Source organism: Stegostoma tigrinum, chromosome 35 (genome assembly GCF_030684315.1).
Source record: "Stegostoma tigrinum isolate sSteTig4 chromosome 35, sSteTig4.hap1, whole genome shotgun sequence".
Lineage (NCBI taxonomy): Eukaryota > Metazoa > Chordata > Chondrichthyes > Orectolobiformes > Stegostomatidae > Stegostoma > Stegostoma tigrinum.
Genome location: NC_081388.1, coordinates 12,574,112 through 12,597,850, shown reverse-complemented (window position 1 = coordinate 12,597,850; position 23,739 = coordinate 12,574,112). Strand labels below are relative to the sequence as shown.

Here is a 23,739-nt window from a genome sequence, read left to right as displayed (position 1 = left end):
GAAATTGATGGGAAGTCAGCAAACTGTGACCAAGTTTCTGATAATCACAACAGTGATATGGTTAAGATACAACAATCAAAGACATCAAGGCCAATTGTTGATAAAGCATACAGAGATTAATAGATGACTAAATCTGAGATCTTATATTGTGAATATTCATTTGGTAGTACAGAACTTGAATGTTGCTGAGTATTACTGTTGCCACTCATTATCCAACTGGTGCATTCTCCATAGCATACCTCTATCAATGAGAAGTATGCCATTGCCATTGCCAACCAGTACTGTCCTTTCACACAGTATAAAAATGTTTCTTCTTTTCTTGTGAATTGACCTGATTAGTTGGAGATTTTCTTCATCTTGCTTTCAATGTGCCTTCTTTCAGTCAATAATCTAATATATTCTTCTTTATTAAGTAAAAAATGTAAGTACCTAAATAAATATTGTAAAAATAAAATCAATTATAATCTCCGGTTGCTTAAAATTATATTGTTTAATAAATGTAATTCTGGCTCCCCTTGGTGTGTATCCATTTTCTCTGTTGTCTCTATAACTCAGTCAGTAATCCTAACATAGTTTGTAGTTAAGTGAAGAATTTAGTATTTGTGGTTGGAACATCCTCTCCAACATTAAGCTCATAAGACCATTTCGCATAGTTTTGAATGTAGACTCGCTTCTTTCTAATGAGAGAGTTTCTCTTAAAATCTTATTGGTTCAGCTATAGGTCCTAATTCCAGCCTGTTCAAAACCTACATAATTGTTAGGACGTTCCATTCCATAAAATTCCTTCAATTTTAATGTTTATCCTAGCTTTTCCCTCTTTCCTCCTCAAATTCATTCTCTTCAAGTACATTGCAAATTGTAATTTAAAGGGACAATGGAATCTTATGCCATTAGCCTTTCAGGTAACAGTGTCGAATTGGAGGAACACAGCAGGCCAGGCAGCATCAGAAGAGCAGGAAAGTTGACATTTCGGTTTGGGACCCTTCAGCAATGAGGGTGGGAGGTGAAGGGTGAAGGGAGCTCAGAAATAAATAGAGAAAAGAGAGTAGGGGTGGGGCTGGGGAATATACCAGATATACCAAGTTTGGCAAAATAACTAATTGTGACATGTTTGAGACTTTCAACAGATGTGAATGGCAGGGGATACAGAAATATGAACCATGTGCAAGCAGACTGGATTAGTTACACTGTTCTTTGTTCTAAGACAATTTTTACACAAAGGTTTGGAAGTGGAATATACAGCTGGTCAATGAGGGGATATAGACTCAAATTTCAAAATGAAATTTCTCAACTAATGGTAGGAGAAGTAATAACAAGGATATAGGAAAAGGGTGGGAGAGTGGACCAATTTTGAAAGTACTCATGCAGACTCAATGATCATCTATGCTAAACTGGCCAATAGTTATGTAAAAGTAAGTCAGTTTCTAGGTTTCTGCCATCAGTATTTGAATTCACCACTTGGTGGCAGGAGAATGCCACTGAACCTGCCTCCCATTGTAAATAGCAGCAAATAAAGTACAGATCATGAATACATTAAAATGCTGTCTCATCACTTCTAGGAGACCAATTTCCCTCATCCTTAATATCTGTGCATTTGGTGCTGGGGCTTTATGTGCATTGCTTGATAATCAATATACCAATGGTTAATTAGCCATGGTACATCATTCAATGAGATAATGACTGATCTGTGGCCTAACTCCATTTACCAGTCTTTGTGGACAAGAGGAAAAAGAAAGGCAAAATGGTGAAGTGGTTGAATAAACTATATGGATAGCCAATTAGACAATTTTCTCAATATACTTTTCCAGTGTTCTGCTTGTACTTCTGTATCGATTTAACTTGCCACTGCAGTAGCTTGTCGTCATTGGCTACAGCCAGCATTGTGACCTGGTACACACAGTCAGGACAGCATAATGCTCGGGATTATGTTTATTTAAGTTTTTAAAATTTTTTTTAAAGCATAAATGTTAAATAAAGCTCCAAAATAGTCAAGAAGGATAAAGCTGTGAGGGGATGAAACTAAGTTTCCATCCTCAACAACTTTTTGTTATGTTTTGTTACTACTGTGGCACAGTGTGCAGCGTTTTTAGCCTGCTTCCCTCTCCTCTGTGTCCTCTTCTTCAAGAATGACAGGCTGAAACTTTAATTCAAACAGTCTCTCATTCTCAGTTGAATGAAGATTCTGTGGCGTAACTGTTTGCAGCTCATCAGGCAGATAAGCAAACTCATTGTCATTGATGTCCCAGTCTTTCATTTTGGAACTAAGGATCCACCACTTGCCAAAAAACCCAATGTCCAAAACTCTGCCTGGAAAATCTGACCATCGTGGTTTCAAATATTCACACTGTGCATTGTATAAACTGGTCTTGGCATCATAGGGTGCTGCATACACCAGAGAGAAGAGGAGCAGGTTCTGATGCCGGAGTCGGCCCTGGTTTTTGACCGTCACCAGATTCTGGATGTGCTGGTCTGACCGACTGTTCCGGACCCAAGGTGACAAAACTAAAAGCTGGTTTGATGATTCCAACAGGGTAGCTTGAAAGGATTTGTCACATGGGTTTTTGTATCCACAAACACATGCCCCTGTGAGGAGTGCACAGTAAAAGGCAGCTTTTCCTGGGTGATCTCTGGCTCCCACAACAATCTCTTTACAGGCCTCTTTGTAATCATTAAGAAGGCTCCATGTCCAGATACCTGCAACAGAACAAATCAGCGTGTGAAACATAAATGTCTACTTTTGTCCCAGTTTGCTACTGACTTCCCAACCCCTCAAATTCCATGAAACTATATACAACAAAATTGGTTAGACACTGACTACCTTATGGAACGGGACGACACAAAGATTGTCTGTGAGGTCCTCCAAAATACGTGGGAGTGAGTATAAGTACATCAACCACTAAAAATATAATGCAAATCAGTGAGGCCATTAAAAAACTGAATTGACAGGTGGAGAGCTTATGCCAGGTTTGAATTGAACCTTGGTTAGACCTGTAATGAGCAAGTACTATGGATGCTGGAAAATTAACTTAACAAGTCTGGCAGCATCTGTGAAGAGAGAAACAGAAATGATAAATTTCTGAAGAAGGGTTTACTGGACTCAAAATGTTAACGTTGATTTCTCTCAACAGATGCTGCCAGACCCCATCAGATTTTGCAGTAATTGCTGTTTTTGTTTCTGATTTTCAGGACCTGTAGTTTTAGTGTTTTTTTTTTAAAAATGAATTAATATTTTGACAGTTCTGATGAAAAGTCAATTTATAAATGTTAATTGTCTTTTCAACTTTTGCCTGAACTACTCCATACTTCCAGTGTTTCTGTTTTCTCTATTCTTGATTAGAACACTCAAGTACAGTTCTGGCTGCAGTACTATTAAAATAAAGATTTATAACTGATGACTATGCATTTATTTTTGTAAGAATGGTACCAGCACTGAGAGGCCATTTCTGTAAGTAAAGCATGAATGGGCTTTTGAAAAAAAAAGCTGAGGTTTGAGTTAGACGATAATGAAAGATTTTGATGGAGTAGATAATGTTTCAGCCTGTGAAGAGCAGAATGAGACACTGTATATTAAAGATAACTACACTGATATCCAATAGGATATTCAGAAGAAATTTCTTCACCTAAAGAGAGGTGAGAACGTGGAACTTTACCACACAGAATGATTGATATGAACACCCTTGATTTAATGGGAAGTGGTGAGGGTGAGGAGATGAGGGAGAAAGGAACAAAGGATTACGATAGCAGGTTTGACTTCGGTGTGCATGTTCATAGCTCCTTGAAAGTGGAGTTGCAAGTTGACAGGGTAGTGAAGAAGTCATTTGATACACTCCCCTTATTGGTCAGTGCATTGAGTAAAGCTTGGGGTGTCATATTGCGACTGTATTGGGCATTGGTTAGGCTACTTTTGGAATATAGTGTTCAATTCTGATCTCCCTGCTAGAAAAAAAAAGGTTGTGAAATGCAAAAAGATTCAAAAACGATTTATAAGCATGTTGCCAGGGTGGAGGGTTTGCATTGCAGGGACAGGCTGAATAGGCTGGGGCTATTTTCCTGTCCTTGAAGAAGTTTGTACAGCCATGTGGGAAATGGATAGGGTGTAGGTCAAGGTCTTTTCCTGAAGGGTGGGGACTCCAAAACTAGGGGGCATGGGTGAAAGGGGCAAGATTTAAAAGGGACCCAAGTAGCAACTTTTTCATGCAGAGTGTGAATGGGTGTATGGAATGAGCTGCCAGACGAAAAACTGGTACAATTACATTTAAATGGCATCTGGATGGGGACATAAAAAAGGGAAGATTTTAGAACGATACGTATAAATGTTGGCAAATGTAAATGGTTTAATTTAGATTATCTGGCTGGCCCGGACGAGTTGAGCTGAACTGAAGCATCTGTTTCCGCGCTGTACATCTCTATGAACGGTGATAAAAAGAGATTCGCATGTACAGCTTGAGCCGAAGCGCGCGTTCCCTTAGAGAATGAATAGCGATTATTTCCCGACCGGTCTGGACTGAGGTTTTACCTATGTTACTGTTTCGGACTCGACTCCAAAATCCAAGTGCGGTCGCAGGAGGCAAGGAGCAGAACCGTCGCCACAGCGTCGCCATCTTGACTGTGTTTCACCTCATGGGCCCCCTCGATCACACGGTGCGAGAAGGTGGTTCCGGCACGGACCATTGGATTCGAGACAAGAAGCAGGAAAAGGAGAACGCAAAAGTCAACAACAGACTGAGGGCATTACTGCGTTTTAGAAATAGAGAACACGATCCGAAGCCGACCGGCGGTGTTCAATCTATTCATCGCCACTAAATATTTGAAACAGCTTTCCCGTCAGGCCGAGCTTTCCGTTGCACTATGATAATGCGCATGCACGTATCTAGTTAAAGGGGAAGTTATCACCTTTTCCTACCGGCGGAGGATAACAGGGTTGGCAGCAGCTGCTTGAAGGTTCTCGATTCCATCGCCCTCAGAGGCCCCCTTATTCGTAGTGTCCCTACCCCTAGTCCGGGAGACCCAGGTTCAAGTCCCAGAGGGATGTGTGTAACAATAATCTTTGAAAAGGTTGAAGCCAGTGTTTATAATTTACAATCTCACAGGCTGATGATGACAGCAGGGTTCAGTCACATCAATGTGTGTGGAAAACGTACCAAAAGGCAAATGGGAAGAGATTGGCTCAGCCACTGTGGGCGCGCCAGAGATGTTTGATCAAACAGAAGCAGAAGTTGCTGGGAAAACTCAGCGGACCTGGCAGCATCTGTGGCGAGAAAGCACCAGTTAACATTTCAGATTGAGTGACCCTTCCTCAGAACAATTCCCAGTGACATCCCAAATCGTTCCCCCAGCCAATTCATGTATTCAGCAAATTCAAATCCCCAAAGCGAAGCGATTGCCTTCATAACTTGCTGAGTCTAGGTGACAAAGAGAAACAATCCTCAGTCATGCAGAGCATGGTTTGTATCTCTGTTAAGTACACTGTGCTGCTCCGGACCTGGACCCGTTTATCGAGAACCATTCCTACAATTTTGCTTCAAAATCTACCATTCACCGACTGAGGGTTGTCACACGGGTCTTGTCGGTGACTTCCCGTTCCAAACGATTTTGTTTCGCAGCAACTCACGGTCAGGATCGCTGAGGGGGCAAAGTCAGTGAGCTGCAGAGATAGTTTCAACCGCCTGGTGGGTTTAAGTTAGTCGGCAGATCTGTAAAAGCCTTGTGTTTACGAGGGTAGGAAGCCAGAAGAGGGTTCCAGTTACAAATTGTTGCATTCACTGTAAACAACTTGTGTACCTGAGAGTTATGCCAGACTTCGAATTAAATACATTTGAAACAAAAATTGCTGTGCAAATAACTTACCCGACAAAGCTTCAGCTGGACGAACTGCAGCAGCGTACAGAAGAATTTTCACATGCGAGACTGGTGGCTGAGTCCAGCTGCCCATCAATCATAGAGAGCCGAGACATTAAACTGTGTGTTTCAAAACCAGCAACGTACCCACGAACAAAGATAATGGGAACTGCAGATGCTGGAGAATTCCAAGATAATAAAATGTGAGGCTGGATGAACACAGCAGGCCAAGCAGCATCTCAGGAGCACAAAAGCTACGAACAGTTGGAATGTACGAACAAGCTTCCTGAAATTTATGGCTTAGGATTGTATTACTGCATAACATATCGCTCTAAGCAGAGGGGTTGGAATTCTTTTTGGAAATTAGGTGACACTTAATTGAGGCGCATCTCCCCCAAGTTGCTTAATAAACCAGCAATTACCAACAAAAGTAATCTACAGGGTAGTGTCTCCACCTGTATGGCCGAAAGTCTAGACTCAAGTGCCCCATCTTATCACGTTGACAAAACAAACCCAAAACAGGTTGATGGACCCACATTTCTTATTTGATTTTCTGGCTGTGGACAGCACTGAATTAGCCTTCGTTACCCCAGTCTTGTTATCCAGAAAAAAAACTTCAGAATCGAATGCTTTGATGTTTTAGAAGGAAGTTGAATCACAAAGATTCAGATCGTGAAAGGGTCAGTTTCCTTCTCAATACAACCCCAAACTATAATGGAAGATTGGGGTGTTTTCCTTAAAAAAAAGTCAGAGGGAAGACGAGTGATATGTACAAGTTTGAAGAGCCTGGATAGAGTAAATGGAAAGGGCCAATTCCGCTTAGAAGGATCACTGATCAAGATTAGAGGGGAGATTTAAGATTCAGATTTTTTTTGAAAGAGAAAAGCAGAGAAAAATAAAACAGTGACATCACCCGTGACCTCCTGCATGATGCCCGGATATAATCTGAAAAATCATAAAGCCCTGGAAAATGGGATTATACTGAATGGTTTGCTTCATGCCAACATAGGCCAGATGCCGTAAATTTTTTTCCACATTTTCTAGACATTCTAAATATCCAAAAAGATGGAATGTATGCAGTAAGGGCAGTGGAGTGGCACCATATGAATTGGACCATAGGAGGCTCAGCACAGTCATGAGTTGAATGGCTCATTCAATAATAATTGTTAATCACCAATAACCACCTGACAGCTGTATGGTCACATTTACTAACCCAGTATTAAAAATATGAATTCTTATGCTATGATTGTACTCACATTGGAGTGGATTATATTAAGCATTTAGGTTACAGCTGTTTTAAAAAATATCCTGTTTGCTGCAATGGGTTATAATAGTAGCTATATTACAAATCTGCACAGATAGCCAGCATTTACACTACAAGAGCTTCCCAAAGTGGAAGTCTGGAGCCCAAGTGGAGGACATCAGCTAAAGCTTTCGAGATCACAAAAATCAGAAGCAGTAAATGGTGCATGTAAGAGCACTGACCAAGTTACAGCAGTCATGCTCCTCCTTTAATGGCTCCTTGTCATCAGTTCTCAAATGGGGACAATTTTCAAAGCTCAATAAAAATGGAAGTCCTAACAGGAAACTGTTTGGGATGCACTGGTATACAGCATCACGGTAGACATCATTTCCTGGTTCCATCCTGCCTACCAGCGAACATGACTAAACATGGATACTTATAAATGTTAAATAAAAACCAAGCTATCAAGTGTGATACCACAATTTTATTCCAAATAAGAATATGATTGAGAATAATGGCTACAGAATGTGGTCACATTTCTGCTACCTTCACAGAAATGATAGTGGGCTGCTGCTTTTGCTATTTCAGGACAAACCAAGAAACCCCCAGACAATAGGGAAGATCATACACTGAATAATTCATGCACTATGACAATGGTAAATGAGTTTTCATAACAGAGTTCAAATCCTATCTCCGAGGACAAATTTAGAATAATGTGATGAGGTGTCTGGGAACAGCGAGAGCTAGTGCCCTGGGTTCTGCAGCATGGCCCTGAAAAGGAGGTTGTAAAGTTGTTGAACCTATTGCTGAAATGAGTCAAACTCAAGTCAGAATAGACCAATAAACTCATTAAGTTGACAAAATGGTTTCTTTAAAATCTCTGGAGATCTCTGAACTTGCTGGCTGGTTTCTCAGCCAGACCAGCTGAACTGGGTTTCTATGGAGTTAGTACAGTTGAATGAAGTATACAATTCAATTGTTCAGTTTATGAGGCACCAATGCATTATGCGTATACCCTGGCGATAGCCAAATGGATGGGGTTAGGCAGTGAATATTTATCATAACCTTCACTAAGCACGGTTGATCTTCAGCCAAGGAGCACTTTACAGAAGAAGAAGACTGAACCAAAACATCTGGCTCCTTTGGGGCTACAGCTGAGCAGTAGCGAGTCTACAACAGTTCTTATTGTTAAGATGAGCACTACATGGATTACTGGTGAAATGGGCAGTTTTGGGACAGTCTGTTCAGTTTGAAATGGCAAGTTAAATGTAACATTATTAATCTCAATGGAGTGATACTGCAGTAAGATGCTGCATGGAGGGGTGGGGGTTGCAAATTAGTTTTCTCTTGGAAAATACAGAGCACAAGCAACCCTGGTTTGCAGCTCATTAAATCAACATTAGCTTGATCAGCGCTTCACACAAGGAAACTGCATTCTCCCATCTGGATTTAACAGGGGAGAGATAAAAATAAATTAAAGATTACTCAAAACCATCTAATATTAGTGTTTTATTTGATAATTCATGTATTACAGGATGATTTTCTAATACGGTCTAACAATCTCATGTCGCTGTAATAAAATCTACACACAACACAGATGAATAAAGGTCTAGCCAGTCTACAGAAACATTTCTAGATTACACTAAAAACACTAAACTACACATTGGTAAAACCCTCTAGCAAGGTTTGGATCAGGATAGCTGTAAATGGGTTAACAAGAATAGTTCAGGGTCAATAACAAGCCTCATTTGTAAAGTAAGAGACGATTTTTAAAAAGGCCAAAAAACAGAATAAAAATTCTGCCCAATGCTTTGTACCAATTGTACAAGGAAAACATTTACAAAGGGCAGACCCACCAGAGTTTAATTCATCAGGTGAGTGACAAATCTCCGAATTTTGTTCACAACTCACTTCAACACAACTGCAGCTGCAGGGATTAGAAAAACAAAGGGTCCAATTAAAAGGGGAATCCCAAACTTTCAAATGGGACCCACATTAGTAACTCTGAACTGTTCCATTCAAGTTTCACCAGTTACTGTGCCGCCTGCCCAGCTAATCGCAGATCAATTATCCTTGCTGTCAGCCATTGCTGTGATAATTTATCACATTAAACCCTTACCCATTCTAAATTTTTTTAAAATCCTTTTTACTGTAGAAATATTCTACAAAAACTGCCTAATTGAGATGGTTGAGGCTAATGTTGAAATCATGCCTACTCTGTAATACTCAATTAGGGATCACACTGACACAGGATTATGGTGCAAAATTCACAGACCTTGTAGGATTATAGGCTGTGCACACTGCACCAAGATTCAGCGATCATTCACACTAATAAACCTGACAATACACTGCAAGTGTTCCTTCAGCTGTGCACAGTCAATGACTCATTCATGTCTATATAATTTAAGAGTTCCACACCGTAAAACTCCAATAGCTAACCAGCACTTAAGAAGCATTCTCTACATATTGAGCAGAGCTTTGTGGATCCTAATGGGTGCCAATGTCTTGTTTCAGGTTTTTCAGAATATAAATGTTATATACACACATTTTCTTTTCCCACTGGCATGGGTTAAAAGCTTTCAAGAACAAAAAAAATAAAAACAAATCTGATAGTGATAAATAGAGTAATACTAGTTTGACCCATCACGAGAAAAAGAACAATGATACTATTGATGTCCAGGTCAAGAAAACACACGGGCAAAGTTGAAGTGTGCAGTTTCCCATTGAAACATTAAGCAAGTAGCCCAAACCTCGATTGTATGGAAGTCACTCCAGGCCAGGCAAGCCAAGCTAAGTCATATAAGAAATCAGATGGAAAAAAAACCCAAAAAATGCAGGACAAAGTCTCAACCCTACAAATAAAACCCTTGACTTTAGGATGTATGGCATCAAGATTTCCTGAGCCAGAAAAGCCTACTGATATATGAAATATTTACCAATCATTAGGTCAATCTCAACATTGTGTAGATGTGGTTGGTCTATATTTAGACACATGCACTCTTATACACCTTTACAAGGTCATTGTTTAGGACTGAAACTGGGTTTTTGGGGGGGGGGGGAGGAAGGTAAATCATGGTGCCTTATCCACTCATCATTAAATTAGCTGAGGCACTATTCACTTCTCTCAGACTCCTCTTGATACCCAAATGGCAGTGCTCAGTCAATATTTGCCAAAAATCCCAACGTTCAGCTCTCAAAAACTACTCCAATTAATTTTATTATTTAGAAGGGTTCAAAGTGAAAGTAGTCATTAACCCAGACTTATTTCTGACTGGACAACAAAGGTAGGGTGGTGTCATATAACTTGTACACACTGGATACCTTTTGGAAGTATGGTTCACAAGTTAGTACTTTTTGGGAATGGGAATAAAAACTAGATAGTTACTGGGACAATAATGACCGGTGGGGAAAGAGGTCAGAGAAACTAAAACAATGGCTACATTGAACTCTTTGATTTGGATTTCTTGTCAATGTTAAAACTGAATTGACTTAACAGCTCTTCTGAAACAACACACCCTTAAACAGAAGACTCAGAAATAGCAGGAAACAAACTGTTCATAGCTCGTGTGTCAACAGTTAAGACACATCAATACTTAGTCACAGGCAACCACTCCAAAGCCAATGCTAGCAAAATAGCTATGGGTGAGGTAGCAAGGAGAGGGATTATTAAAGTGGTTTGCTTCGGAATCACAGGACCTTTCTTTAAAGCCTTCAAAATCATCACCAGCAAAGCAAAGCAAAGAGAGTTAGGAGTATGTCTAGTGAGACAAGTCTTTCCTCCAGACTGGAAGCAGTTAACATTCCTCTACTCTAGAAACAAAATACAAATCTGAAAAGAATATTCACAATAAATTACTGCTCAAGTTTGTCCAAAATGCTTCCTTGATAGACAATTCTCCTGAGTAATCACTTTCTTGGGGCTACAGCAATAGTATAAGTGACCTGTAACTAACAACACTGTAGATGCAAATTTGTTAAAAATTACAACCTAAAAACGACTTTGGGAACCAGGGTAATTAATGAGATAAAAGTTGTGGGTATCTACCTCCTGATTAAGTGAAAGGCTCAGTTTAAAATGAGATCCATTGTCCCAGAAATAATTATGCAAATAAGAATGTTCACAGGTGGAAGGTTATAAGGAAACATTCAATACCACAAACAACTGGAATTTTATAAGGCACCCAGGAAGCTTTATTAAATGGGGCACATGTACCAGCAGCTTTTGTGCATAAAGCATTAGCTAATTCTTCTAGAGATATAGGAACTGCAGATGCTGGAGAATCTGAGATAACATGGTGTACAGCTGGAGGAACACAGCAGGCCAAGCAGCACCACAGGAGCAGGAAGGCTGACGTTTCGGGCCTAGACCCTTCTTCAGAAGCGAAGAAGGGTCGAGGCCTGAAACATCAGCTTTCCTGCTCCTCTGATGCTGCTTGGCCTGCAGTGTTCATCCAGCTCCACGCCTTGTTATCTCAGCTAATTCTTCTGTCTGGATTATGTGATGTCGAGGTGCCAGTGTTGGACTGGGGTAGACAAAGTCAGAAGTCATACGACATCAGGTTATAGTCCAACAAATTTGAGATCCAACTTTTGGAGCACAGCCCCTTTAATCACATGTAGTGAGAGAGCAAAGCACACAGTCCTAGAGTTTAGAGGCAGAGAGATCAAAAGATTATACAACTGGAGAGACTGGACTGTCAGATGATTAGTCACCTGCAGGTGACTAAGAGCGTTAGACTGTGAGTAAAGTGTCAACAGCTGAATAACCAGTGAAGACGGGATGACCTTTAATCCAATTAAGTGAGACAGAGAAATAATTTCAAAAAGTTACAAATAAAAAAGGTGGTGCTGCATACAAAATAAATGACCCTGGAATTGCATGCCAAATTCAAAACTGTTCAAGCCAAGGTACTGAGATCATAATTTATCAAAAGGTGATGCTATCAGGACAGGACAGAAGGAAAGATTTTTACAGAAACAGAAAAGTATTAGCACAACATGAATCCAAGATTTCGACGGAGGCCATTTTTCATGAGCATGGAACTTGCCTATTGGTCTTTGCTCGGCGATTCTGCATTGTGTATTTTGAAGTCTCCGATCTTTGGGTAAGAGTCCAAGGTACCAAGTTAGCCAAGGTGCGTACCCATGAAGACAGCCTCAAATGTGATCTTGGTTTCATGTTGCACTACAGGTGACCCGACCACTGTTCTGTATCTGTGAAATCTTCCTTACTGTCCAGGCCACCTTTATAATTTATGATCTCTCTACTTTAATTAGTTTGTACAGTTTTGAATGTGGCATGTGATTCTAGGTCATTTAGTTTGTCTCCAGCACTACCTTTATTTAACTTTTAAAAATTATTTCTTTACCTCACTTAAATTGGATGGAAAGTCATCCATTCCTAGCTGGTTATTCAGCTGTTGACACTTTACTCACTGTCTAACACTCTTGGTTACCTGCAGAGACTTATCTGACAGCCCACTCACACCAGTGACACACTCATCTTTTGATCTCTTTGCTTATAAAGTCTGGGTCTGTGTGCTCTGCTTTCTCACTACAACTGACGAAGGGGCTGTGCTCCGAAAGCTTGAGAGATTTCAAATAAACCTGCTGGGCTATAACCTGGTGTTGAGACACTGCTGGCTTTGTCTGGAGTACAACTTTACCCACGTTGCACAGAAGCACAACTAACACCTCTCCTGCACATCCCCCACCCATAAGTTTCCAAAGAGCTCTTTCTAATTGTATCCTATGGTAGATGTATACCAGAGCTGCAGGTAAATCTAACAGATGCATCTTCAATTCTTATATTTAAAGCCTCCGCAATGACCCAAGACAAGATTCAATTGCAGAAGGTCTCTCTTTCTTTCGTGTATACATAACTGTAGGTATAGCTGACCCGTTCATCCTGAATCTACTAATCCTTAATACTTCAACTCACCATATAAAATAAAATTTGCCAGAACCAGAAGCAGTCTACCAAATTTTCAAATGCTTGAGTGCTACAAAGAAATCAATACTAATTCTCTCCCACCCCTAAACAAAGCAATGGCATTAAAAGACATTTAAAAACTGAAGGCAGCCAACAAACTCAGAGTTGGGGGTGCAAGATTTTGGAAAGCAAAGAACTCTTGACTTTAAACCTCTCCTCAAAAGAAAAAAAATCTTGTACGACAAGACAGCTGGGTTCTACGATCAATGCTCAGTTTAAAAAGAGACTCTTCCTTCTATCAGAGATTGCTGCCAAGAATAATACGACTATTTCAAGAAATATACAGACATTGTAACTTGTAACAAATCAGAAAATGCTGGAAAAAACAGCCTCGTTCCCTGTAACAGCTGATTGAAGATAATGAAAATTTCACTATTCTATCTACAGATTTGGAAGTTAATCACAGAAGGGGGTGGACAAATATAAATTATCTGGAGTGTGAAGTACGAGATCTCATACCCTAACCACGATGTCCCAACTGCTGGAGAAGACATTTACCACCAAATCTGCAGCATTCCTTTTTGTATATGGAGGAGATATCCAATATACACATATATTGGCACTAAAGTAATCCAACCCATTTTTATTATGTGTAGGTATAAACCATTCCAACAGCCCCCGAGCACAGGTAGTGCAGGTTGCTCAATGTGCTGCCATAGCAGTTTCAACTCAAAGCTCAAATCACAACAACAGCGTACAGGTAGAACTGAGAAATCAAACCATTGGATGCAGAAAGACAAATCATGTAAGACTGTTTGTTGTTCACTCTTTAATGCAAGAGTTATCAAGCAAAAAGCAATAATAGGTTGGTTTGGATCAAGACCTGGCCTGCACATGGTTGCTCTTGGCATTGTCAAGGAACAGATCAGCAGTGCAATTTTCAGCTACTCCGAAAACAGCACCAGTTCAAACAGGGTCGTGCTTCCGGCTTTGTGGAGACGCTGCAAAGTGGCCAAAATGAAAATTAAAGGCACGCAAAAGCAAGTCAGACAAGTGCCAAAAAACAAGTCAAAATGTTCAGATACCTGCTCCTTTCCTACAGCTACTCAGTTCATTCCAGCCCTGAGAAAAACTCTTTCTCCATGAGATGAACCTGGAAGCTTTTCAAATCACTGTAGGTTTCAAAGGAGTTCGGGAAAAACATTTTGCATGCAGTCTATCCATACTTAAAAGTAACTTTAAAAAATCCTTAAATGAAAAAATGTCTTATCAAAAACATTTATAATATTTATTACGTTTACAGCTGATATTTGTCACTTTTGAAACTTTCAATTAACTGTCCATTAACCCAAGATCTTCAAGAGATCAGATAGGGGTTGGCACATTAGGTGAGGGGGTTAGGGATATCAGAGGAGGAAAAGACAGAGATAAACCAGGTAATGGATAACTCCTATCAGCCATCTGCTCCCAACACACTGGACATGTCTGTATTAAAAGATATGTTAGTATCTACTTGCAGCACTCCGACAAACTGATGAGAAAATTTATGAACTATGGAGTCTAATCGCAGGACCAAAACAGCATTTATTTTCCCCCTCCCTTTTTGTTATATAAAACTTTACAAGTCTGGTATCAAATAATTTGTATGTTGTTGTTCCCAATGGCAGAAACAAAACAGACGCGCGCGCGCACACACACACACACACACACACACACGCATACACGCCCGCCACCCCCACCCCACCCCACCCTCAAGCTGAACTAAATCCATGGACAATGAATTTGGACAATTCACAGAGATTGGGTTTTTTGGAGGGAACTGAATCTGGATTTGGTTTTTAATCCTCTCAAAAAGTGTCAGTTCAAAAAGTCGGAGGCAGTATCATGAACTCTTAGCTCCCATAGTGCATTGTGTTGGTGCTTATGGACATTGGAGAAGCCATGGAGATGGCAGCGCCGCCCATGGTAAACTGACTGTTGATTGGATAGTAGCTGCTACTGGCAATCACTCCACCCTGTCCACCGCTTGAAGACCCTAACAAAACAGAACAGAACAAAAAGACACACAGTCATCAATACAATTACACAGGTTAAAAAAAACCTTACATTATAAATGGCCACTCAAGCCTTCCTTGTACTAATGCCCAAACCCAAATTTCAAATCAAATCCTCTCACGTATGCTCCTGGGTTTCAGAAAGCTAGCTGGACGCTCAAGCAGTAAAGCTGCTGGATTCCCAAGCTGGTGTTTCTCTACAGCACTATCTGCTGCTTGCTACCCACTCAATTTGGATGGGCACATAGATGTGTCAACAAGCAACTCAACTAAACAGGTTATCCCAATCAAACCTTTATACGCAGCACTGAAAGCAACCAGAGAAGAAGCAAAGTTAGAAAATGCAGCCATTCAGGGGAGCAGATGGAGAAAAGGGACCAGCGATACACATTTCTTTACACTAACCCCTTCAGATAAATCTAAAATCTTAATCCCAGACGGTGCTATGCTATTAGTTGATATCTGACATATGAATTTGATCCCAACCACTGAGCACTCTTAAATCCCTCAGTAGCATAAAGCCAAGTTTAGGCATTAGCAATATAAAAGGACCAATGGCATAAATCTAAGCTTTTTGAAAAAATATCTTGTAGCCAATTCTCTTTTCTCGTCTCCAGAACAGCTGCCTTTGGCTAAGGTTTGATTCCACAGGAAGTTAGCTGCCCTGTGATTCCTTGCCCAAGTACTCATTTTTGACATGCAGGCTGAGGCAGTGTGTTTACAGGCTATTTAATAACAGTGCACGTAGAAGGGGAGAAGGAAGCCCCAATGGTGAATCATTTCTATTCTTACTGGCACTCATTTCCAAATAATTTGTGGGGTTGGATGGGGAGGGGAGGAGGCCCACTTAATAGCGACCAGGAGCAGGAAACTTACTCATCAGCCCTGTCTAGCTCCAAAGTCTAGCATTTCTACTTTTGTTAAGCAAAACCCTAAACATTTGAGAAATTCACAAAACACATTCAATTTTTCTTTTTAAAAAGGGGTTTTTGAGCACGTTAGTCATAGGATATAGCAACATTTCAATCTATGACCACTGTAACAGGCCAATGAAAGAATACAAGACAGAAAGTGGGAATGATCATTAAATTTTAAAAAAAACTGAAGTTCAAGATTTGTAATGTTGAAAGTGGTTATTCAGTTGGCCAGGATCTTGTCAAATTCAATTTAACTTATGGTAGGGATTGGCTTGTGAGATGATAGATGCAATTAGATATCAACATTTATCCTGTCAAAGTCCAGAGTTTGAGCAAAGTTTCAGAAACCCAGGAGACAATAAAAGTAAAATCTATTTCTAAACTCTCCATTTGTTCACCCAGGAGCCTTTGTAAGGAGTATTTCTGTTGTAAATGAAGGGACATGCTATGTACAGCACTGATCAAACTCGGTACAAGTATTTCACAATATATTTTAGAATTCATAGATCTCCTGGATTGTGCTATAGTGCAAAAGTAATCATGCAGATTCAAAGGGTTAAGGCAAGATAGCATCTCTGACCAAGTTCACAAAATGATTTTCTTCCATTTGGGTTAAATTAAATCCTTTTAATCCTAATTAGATGTATGAAACAGAAATTGTCCCAAAGTTTATCTTTGAGATGATTCAAGGCAAACAAAAAATAAACTTGAGGACCAAAGGGCTTAACTGAGTGTCTAACACAGTTTAAAAAAAGTTCTCTTTTTTCGAAAAAGTCAAACCACAATGCAGCCTATGCTGGGGTCAGAGAGAGAGAGAGCTGGTGTATATTAATCACCAGTCTTTAAAAAAAAATCAAAATACTGCAGTCATTTAAGTTAAACGAGCTTCATGAAGACAAATTTAAAATTTTTTTTTCTGACAAAAATGCTACTGAAATCCCTGAAAAGTGCAAAAAACGTTATTGTATCTCAATTTGTTTTGCTGGTGCATCCAGTTGCACTGAAGTTGCATGAACACACATACATACAATGTGCCTGTACTAAGTTTTGCTAGTGGTGACGGAGGAGAAGGAGAAAATTTCTGGCCTCTGATTCGGTTCTGTGTCATACAACTTAATAGTTTCTATTTGTTCACCCCTATCAAAATGCAGATCTCAGCTTTCCAAAAAAAACCTCAAGTGGCCTACAGGATAACTGCATGGTACAGTTTAGTAGGTCATCCTAACCGATTCCTGTTCAGTAAAGTTACGGTGGAGAGAACAAACAAAAACTGCAAAGAGGACTCAACATTTCAACTAGGGAAGAGGAGTGAAAAGTATATCTCTTACACACATGATCTAATGTTATTTGGGAGCTTCAAAAGACAATCTTCCAGAATTTGATTTGTATTTGGTTTCTTATGAGGGGTGCAAACACAAGATGACTTTGAAAGTCAAGTTTATTTTTGATTTTTAAAAGGAAGCCGCCACCCACTCCAACCTTGTTTGGCAAGGATGGTATGGCCCTGATAATAAAATGACAAGAAAGGTTACACCTCATTTGATTTTCTGCAGTGCTTTTCTCCCCCGCCAACAAAGATGACTTTTCTAAGCCAAAAAAAAGTGTGTATTAAAGACCCTGTGGTGTCATATTTTCAATTATTTTAAAAATACAGCCATAATGTATTTGTGTCACTCAGAGGATCATGTCTTTTGGACACATCCATTCACTATTTCCTGTTGCTGCTGGAAGCCCAAAGCCTTTCAAAAGCGACGCATGTCCCTACCATGAGCTATAGGAAGACACAGGGCCTTTAATCAACACTTTCATAGTTACCAGCATGCTATGAACCTTACTGACAGAAATCCGACTCCAGGCACCCGTAGCAGCCTGCTGCCAAGGGAATTCCTACAGGGAAGGGAGTCTGGAAGACGATGAGCCATGTGGAGAACAAAACAATCCCATCAACGTCATAAACAGCTAGCCTTACAGCCTGGGTTCCAACTCAAGGCCATTCTTCCCCTTCCAGGGTGATCCAAAACAGAGAAAAGACTCAACGGCGTTCATTTTAGTGAAATGATTATTTGTAAACAAATATTTAACAGAAATATCAAAACACACTAGTCGATTGAATGGCAACAGAACTGGTATATTATTAAAGAAAGTAAGTATCAACCAATTGAAAGAAAATACGTTATAGCATCGGCAATTTGGAAGATCCCCTGGGAGAGTTGGAATGATAGCTGGAACACTGGACAACTGATCTGTATTAGAGGAGAAAGAGATACACACTTGCACAGGGAGATCAATTGAAACGTTTTAGAGGTAGAAAGATAAAAGTAAAACTCTGAAACAGACTGCCATCAACCTCAACAAAAAAAAAGGGTGAGTTAACATCTTAGTCTGATGAATGATCTGCACCAGAAATACTAAATTGACCCATCTTCTTTTCAGGGACTGACAAACCTGCTGTGACTCTGATGTTTTATGATAAAATAAAATGAAAACTTAAAAAAAGACTCTCAAACTGCTTTGAGTAAAAGGGACAATGCAACAACCCCCAAGCAATTAGAACAAACTCTCAGGCTTCAGTGTTGTTGCTCAAGCTCTAGGAGTCTGAATGGAAAGAGGAACACTTAGGGTTCCACTAAATAGTTGATGTTCCAATGTCTGCTTCACTGCATGGTTGTACAGATTAACAGCAAACACCAGCTTGTTGCCAGACAAGCTTCAGTAAACACCCACACATCAGGGCATAACAAAAACAGCATTGAGAACATGAGAAGATTACGTCAACGTGAACACTGGTCTGGAGACCTCCCTCCCCAGCAGTGTACAGCTGTACAAGCATTCCAGATTGCAACCTTTAAATTTCACAATTAATATAGTTCATCCACTGAACTATTAGAAATAGGTGGCACTGAGAAAGGAAAAAGAAATATAGTACAATATTTGTAATGTTCCAATAATTCATATGGACACCAAAATTTGAAGCTGATAGAGTGTAATGTTAAAGTCAGCTTGCACTGTGCTCAGTCAATGCATTTAACCATTCATTCAACAGAAAGTCCAGTTCTCCCTGTGCAAAGTGCATCTTATCAAGCAGGCCAGCCAACCCTTTATTACATTATCAGTTCCTGGGTGCAGTCTGCCACTCCTAGAAGGAACTGGATTGGCTACAGGTTGCTATGGGTGCCTGGAGCCAAGCAGTTGCGTTTCCATTGGCAAGTTTCATTCGACCGGTCAAGCCTCAGAGAGGGTCAGGGCCATGTCTTTACCCTGTATAAATCCTGTGCTCATAATGGATCCCAGTCTTGAGTGAGTGTGATTCACTATCCCAGTGTTGGCTGTGAAGAGAGGAGGAGAGAGAAACCTTCCAGTAAAATACAACAAAGGGAGGGAAAAGCACCATACAAAAGCATAAAGCTCATTCCTCATTAATGCATCACTAAAGTTCAACAATGCTTGGTGCCAGTGCTGTGTTCTTTAGAATGTCCACAGCAATCAAATCAGTATAACAGATTGTTAACATGCCTAATTCATCAATAAGAGTTCTGTTTAGATCAGGATTTCTATCTATTCAGAGGACTGAAATCTCAAATTGACTGGAGGTAATCTGAACAAGGAACTTTAGGGTTGAAAACTAGGTTGAATCTCAGTTTCAGAGTAGTGGAAGGTCCATCTGTATTACAATATATCCCAGTCCATTTAAAATCATTCCAGCAGAAAGCAATTACAATTTTCAAGCATTGTGTGTAGGGGAAGGGCAAGAAAAGGGTTCAGATTGTTGAAAATTCAGCACAGTCCAAGAATGTAAGAAACCACAGCTTGATTCTCACTTCCAAAATTACAAAGCAAAACTTTCACCTCTCCACTTGCTTTAAAAAAAAAAGCAATTATTTCTGGTTACAATTTAATAATGCCCAAGTCCCTGCCAGGAATGGAACTAAGTGCTCAATTCATCAAAGCCTAGGCAGTAAGTTATTGGCTAGGGAGTTGGGAGGGGTGCAGTTTAAAAAAAACAAAACCTTTCCTGATGTCTCCAAGCCAAAGGACTCTCAGGGTCAACTACGGTGGTGTGATTTCAACTGAAATCAACTAACTCAACTCAAACCAGACAACAGTAATCCATAGACAGCAACTGTGACAGCCTATTACTTACTCCCTTTAGAAGGCAAAAGAAACCATAAATTTTGCCGTGGCATATTCTGGTCGAAGCAGTGGTCAATTTGGCTAACAGCCCTGTACTTCACCACTAACATATGCAAATTAGACAATGGGATATCACAATGCTTCTTTCTGCAGTATTTACAAATGAAATGCTCAGCCACTGATTAAGTGCAATCTAACCTCTGCCAGACAAATCTTGGCTAGGGTGTGGGGGAAAAAGGGGAGATAAACCTACACCAAATTATTTATTTAAAAAAAACAAATATCAGTCTCTAGGTTAGTAGCTCGCCATCATAACAGAAAGTAACAAAAGAAAGAAGTCAGGTTGGTTACAACACACATCGCATTAAATGGTTACTGAAAACAGAATGCGTGAATACAGACAATACCATGGTGGTAAAATTTGTTCACTCATTAACAACTGGAGACAGTGACATAATTAGCATGTGGACAGGACATCAGAGCAACTATGCTATTATCTATCTACAACTACGTGGAGGTAAGGTACTAAGAATAACGTTATTTTCAAACACAAAAAAAAGCCTTTTCAAAACAGTAACTGAGGTTACAGTGATCCTACAGAGATGTGCACTGGCCCTATAACCAGTAGTGTTACAATGTGACATATAGGTTCCAAACTATACAAGTTCAAACAAACTAAAAAAAAACTTGCTTCCAGTCACATATACTCCCAGAACAAAAAAAAATCATAGTCTCAAAAATAACTTTTTTTTGGGTTTGATAATAAACCAGAGCTCTATCAAAAAATCTGGGAGCTTGCAATAGCTTACTGGTCAAGTATTAATTTGCTGCTGATCCACAACATTGCTGTCAACTCAAACCTGGGCTGCTTTGTTGCGTGTTCATCAGTTGGTTACACAGAGATAAGACTTTTAACCAGATGATGCGAAAAGACTATGTGGTCAGTGCTAGATGGAATAATAAAACAAAAATTCTTCCCAAACTCTCATGCTGAAGACATATGGATGGAGATCATGGCACAGAACCCAACCAAGACTACTGAGTAGAAAAAGACAGCAATAGCTTACACATCAAGTAAATTAGACCATCAGACTGTATAAAAAGGTTGGTAGCACATAAATTCATGATCAACAACTGACTGTATTACCAAGACAGATCAGGGTAGGTCTGTCGCAGGAAAAAAGCTAGAGACCAATAAAACAATGTGACAGAGAAAGATTTACCAAAATCTATTCATTTACAAGATAACACCCATGCAAAGAGAATACAACTAATGAAAAAGGCCATATATGCGGAGGCTCTTTCCTTGAAGGCCTTCAAAACTATGGAAGAGTTTGTCAGTTAGATATACAGGGAAGTACAAACTACAAGATAGTCACTAAATAATCAAATAAAGTATTAAGGAGAAACTGTTACGTGATGAAAATGACAAACTTGCTACCATGTAGAATGGTTGATGACAAAGACGACTTAAAGAGAAAGATGTAAAACAGAAAGATATGGAAGGATATTTTGACAGAGCAAGACAAAATAACTACACTGGGAAGAATTTGGTGCGGAGCAGAAGCTAGTTGGGATGAATGGCCAGATGAATTGTTAATTTCACATAATAATGCCAAACAAGTATTCCACATCAGTGGCTACAATTACACCTGTTGTAGTGGGTTACCTTTAACTGTACTCTGATATGGAGTTAGAAGGCAATACACAAACCTAATCACTATCTGCCCGTTTCTTGTTTTGATCAGCAAGACGCACACCAAGGTATTTCACCTATATTGCACTGGGGTTTAGCTTCTCTCCTTTCCTCTTGGTAAGATTTAGACAAAATAATGAAGCACTTAAAATTTTTGTAGATTTAAAACTATGCTGAACTGAAATATAACATAGATCACTGCCTGGAGCCAAGTCTGTGTTCCAGAAATAGCATTAGGGCTGAACTTGTGCTTCCTAGCTAAAAAGGCAGTAAAAGCAGATTCTCAGGTTTTGCCAGAAGACTCTTGAATCCCAGCTCCCATTACCACCATCACATGAAAAGTGAGATGAAAACAAGAAATTACACTATTCTGTGAATAAAATCTAGAAGGAATAGACTACAAAACAGCCAGCCAATCTTCTAGTTTATAAAGCCTGTAAACAGTATGTAAATGGTTGAGAAATAATGAAATCAAAGAACAGGTGAACTGTAGACTCTGCATAGCATATTGGAATCTAAAATGTTTTTTATAAATGAAAGAGACCAGCATTTTGCAATGTACTGTAACTTCCTTGTATACTGAAAGATTTAACCAGGTAATCCTTCTGTTTTTATTCTAATTGTAACATTAATCAATTGTAAACTATGATTATGTGCTTTATTTGTATTGTCTTCAATTTGGCACCTGGGTGATTTTCCTAGAAATTAATTATCTAAAATACTTAAAGGACCCAGGATGCAAAAAGTTATATCTATTCGATGAGCCCACTGCACAAAAATGAATCATTCAAATATTACAAATTGGTACATATCAACAGGCATTGACGTGGAGGATTCTACAGGCTTCAGCATTGTAAAATAAACACATCTGGAAAGACCTGAGAGCTTTTCATATTTATAAAGGGTATTTATAAAGCCCATGCACACTTCAAAAAATCTTTTATAACTTGGGACATGCAAATAATAGAAGGAATCTGTAAACAACATATAGAATTAAAGAAAGAGTCTTGATGTATAGTGTTCATGCCTTTTCAGTTTCTTACAGAAAATGAAAATGAAACTGGTGACAACTGAAGAAAAAGATGTACCGTACATTATGGTTAGTAGCTTTGAAGTCCATCATAATATTATCAGTAAGAAATGTTTTAGGGCAATACTTTAAATATGCCATTTAGTTTGCTGTCATATTATTAAAAACGTGAAGCCCTGTGGAACTTTAACAAACACCCTGTAGATGATCAATATCTTACGCTCTCCCCTTATAAATCGATTGTCAAGAGGAGTCACTGGACAGAGGCTGCAAACTTTCCTGTAATAAGAAGGTAGGGACCAGGTTGGTTCATGTCTGCTTAGAGACTTAAATAAGCAGAACACTTGAAATTGTTCTTTCAAGAATCTTCTTAATTTTCTTTTAACAGGACATGGCAGAATTGCTGCTGGGTGGTTTCTTTTAAAAAAAAATCGCAGAATAGAATGACCTTTGCTGAACTGGGTCTCCTATTTGAGGTCAGAAGTTAGCTGACCTGGTCCCACGCCTACTGAAAGCATAGTCGCTCAGGTATGATGCTTTGTTTGTATCACATCATCCCAAATTTTGAGAGAAAGTACGTGATGGCTTCCAATATTCCCATACAAAGGTGTCAAAGTCTGCATTCTCAAGTGAGGGGAACGTAGGAGTCTTAGCTGCACAACACTGGCCATGGGCAAGTGGTGGAATTATTTTATGTTTACAGAACAAATAACAGTAATCCATTAAGAGGATACAATTCAAGTTGGTTCTACATATACACTGCAAAAGACTGGTACAAGTGTGAGCAGGATCCAATGATAAATCCGGAGTTTTAATGTATGCAAATCCAAAATTATTCAAGTAGTTAAAAGCCTCCTGGCAGACGATCACACAACTGAGAAAAGACAAACTCCAAACC

The 23,739-nt window shown here is 39.5% G+C and overlaps 3 protein-coding genes across 6 annotated transcripts in view; all 3 read right to left on the bottom strand.

Moving 5' to 3' along the window:
• LOC132206341 (basic proline-rich protein-like) overlaps positions 1 to 1,881 on the bottom strand; it is a 45,706-nt gene extending 43,825 nt beyond the window's left edge. Inside the window, exon 1 of the mRNA XM_059640006.1 lies at positions 1,823 to 1,881. Coding sequence (XP_059495989.1) covers positions 1,823 to 1,881 — 59 coding nt within the window. The remainder of the gene's footprint in view (positions 1 to 1,822) is intronic.
• A 33-nt stretch (positions 1,882 to 1,914) lies between these two features.
• timm29 (translocase of inner mitochondrial membrane 29) lies at positions 1,915 to 7,295 on the bottom strand. The gene is made up of 2 exons (XM_048522024.2): positions 4,517 to 7,295; positions 1,915 to 2,694 (listed from the first exon to the last, which is right to left on the bottom strand). Exons 1-2 carry the CDS (start codon positions 4,599 to 4,601, stop codon positions 2,087 to 2,089), a joined length of 693 nt encoding a protein of 230 aa, XP_048377981.1. The 5' UTR covers positions 4,602 to 7,295; the 3' UTR covers positions 1,915 to 2,086.
• A 5,323-nt stretch (positions 7,296 to 12,618) lies between these two features.
• Positions 12,619 to 23,739, bottom strand: part of carm1 (coactivator-associated arginine methyltransferase 1) — a 69,055-nt gene continuing 57,934 nt past the window's right edge. For 2 of the 4 annotated variants that reach the window (XM_059639871.1, XM_059639873.1), the window contains 2 exons: positions 19,242 to 19,310; positions 12,619 to 15,048 (listed from right to left, as the gene is read on the bottom strand). In XM_059639871.1, the coding sequence (XP_059495854.1) occupies positions 14,906 to 15,048; positions 19,242 to 19,310 (212 nt within the window). In that variant the 3' untranslated portion in view covers positions 12,619 to 14,905. The remainder of the gene's footprint in view (positions 15,049 to 19,241; positions 19,311 to 23,739) is intronic. The other 2 variants (XM_059639872.1, XM_059639874.1) reach the window with 1 other exon arrangement.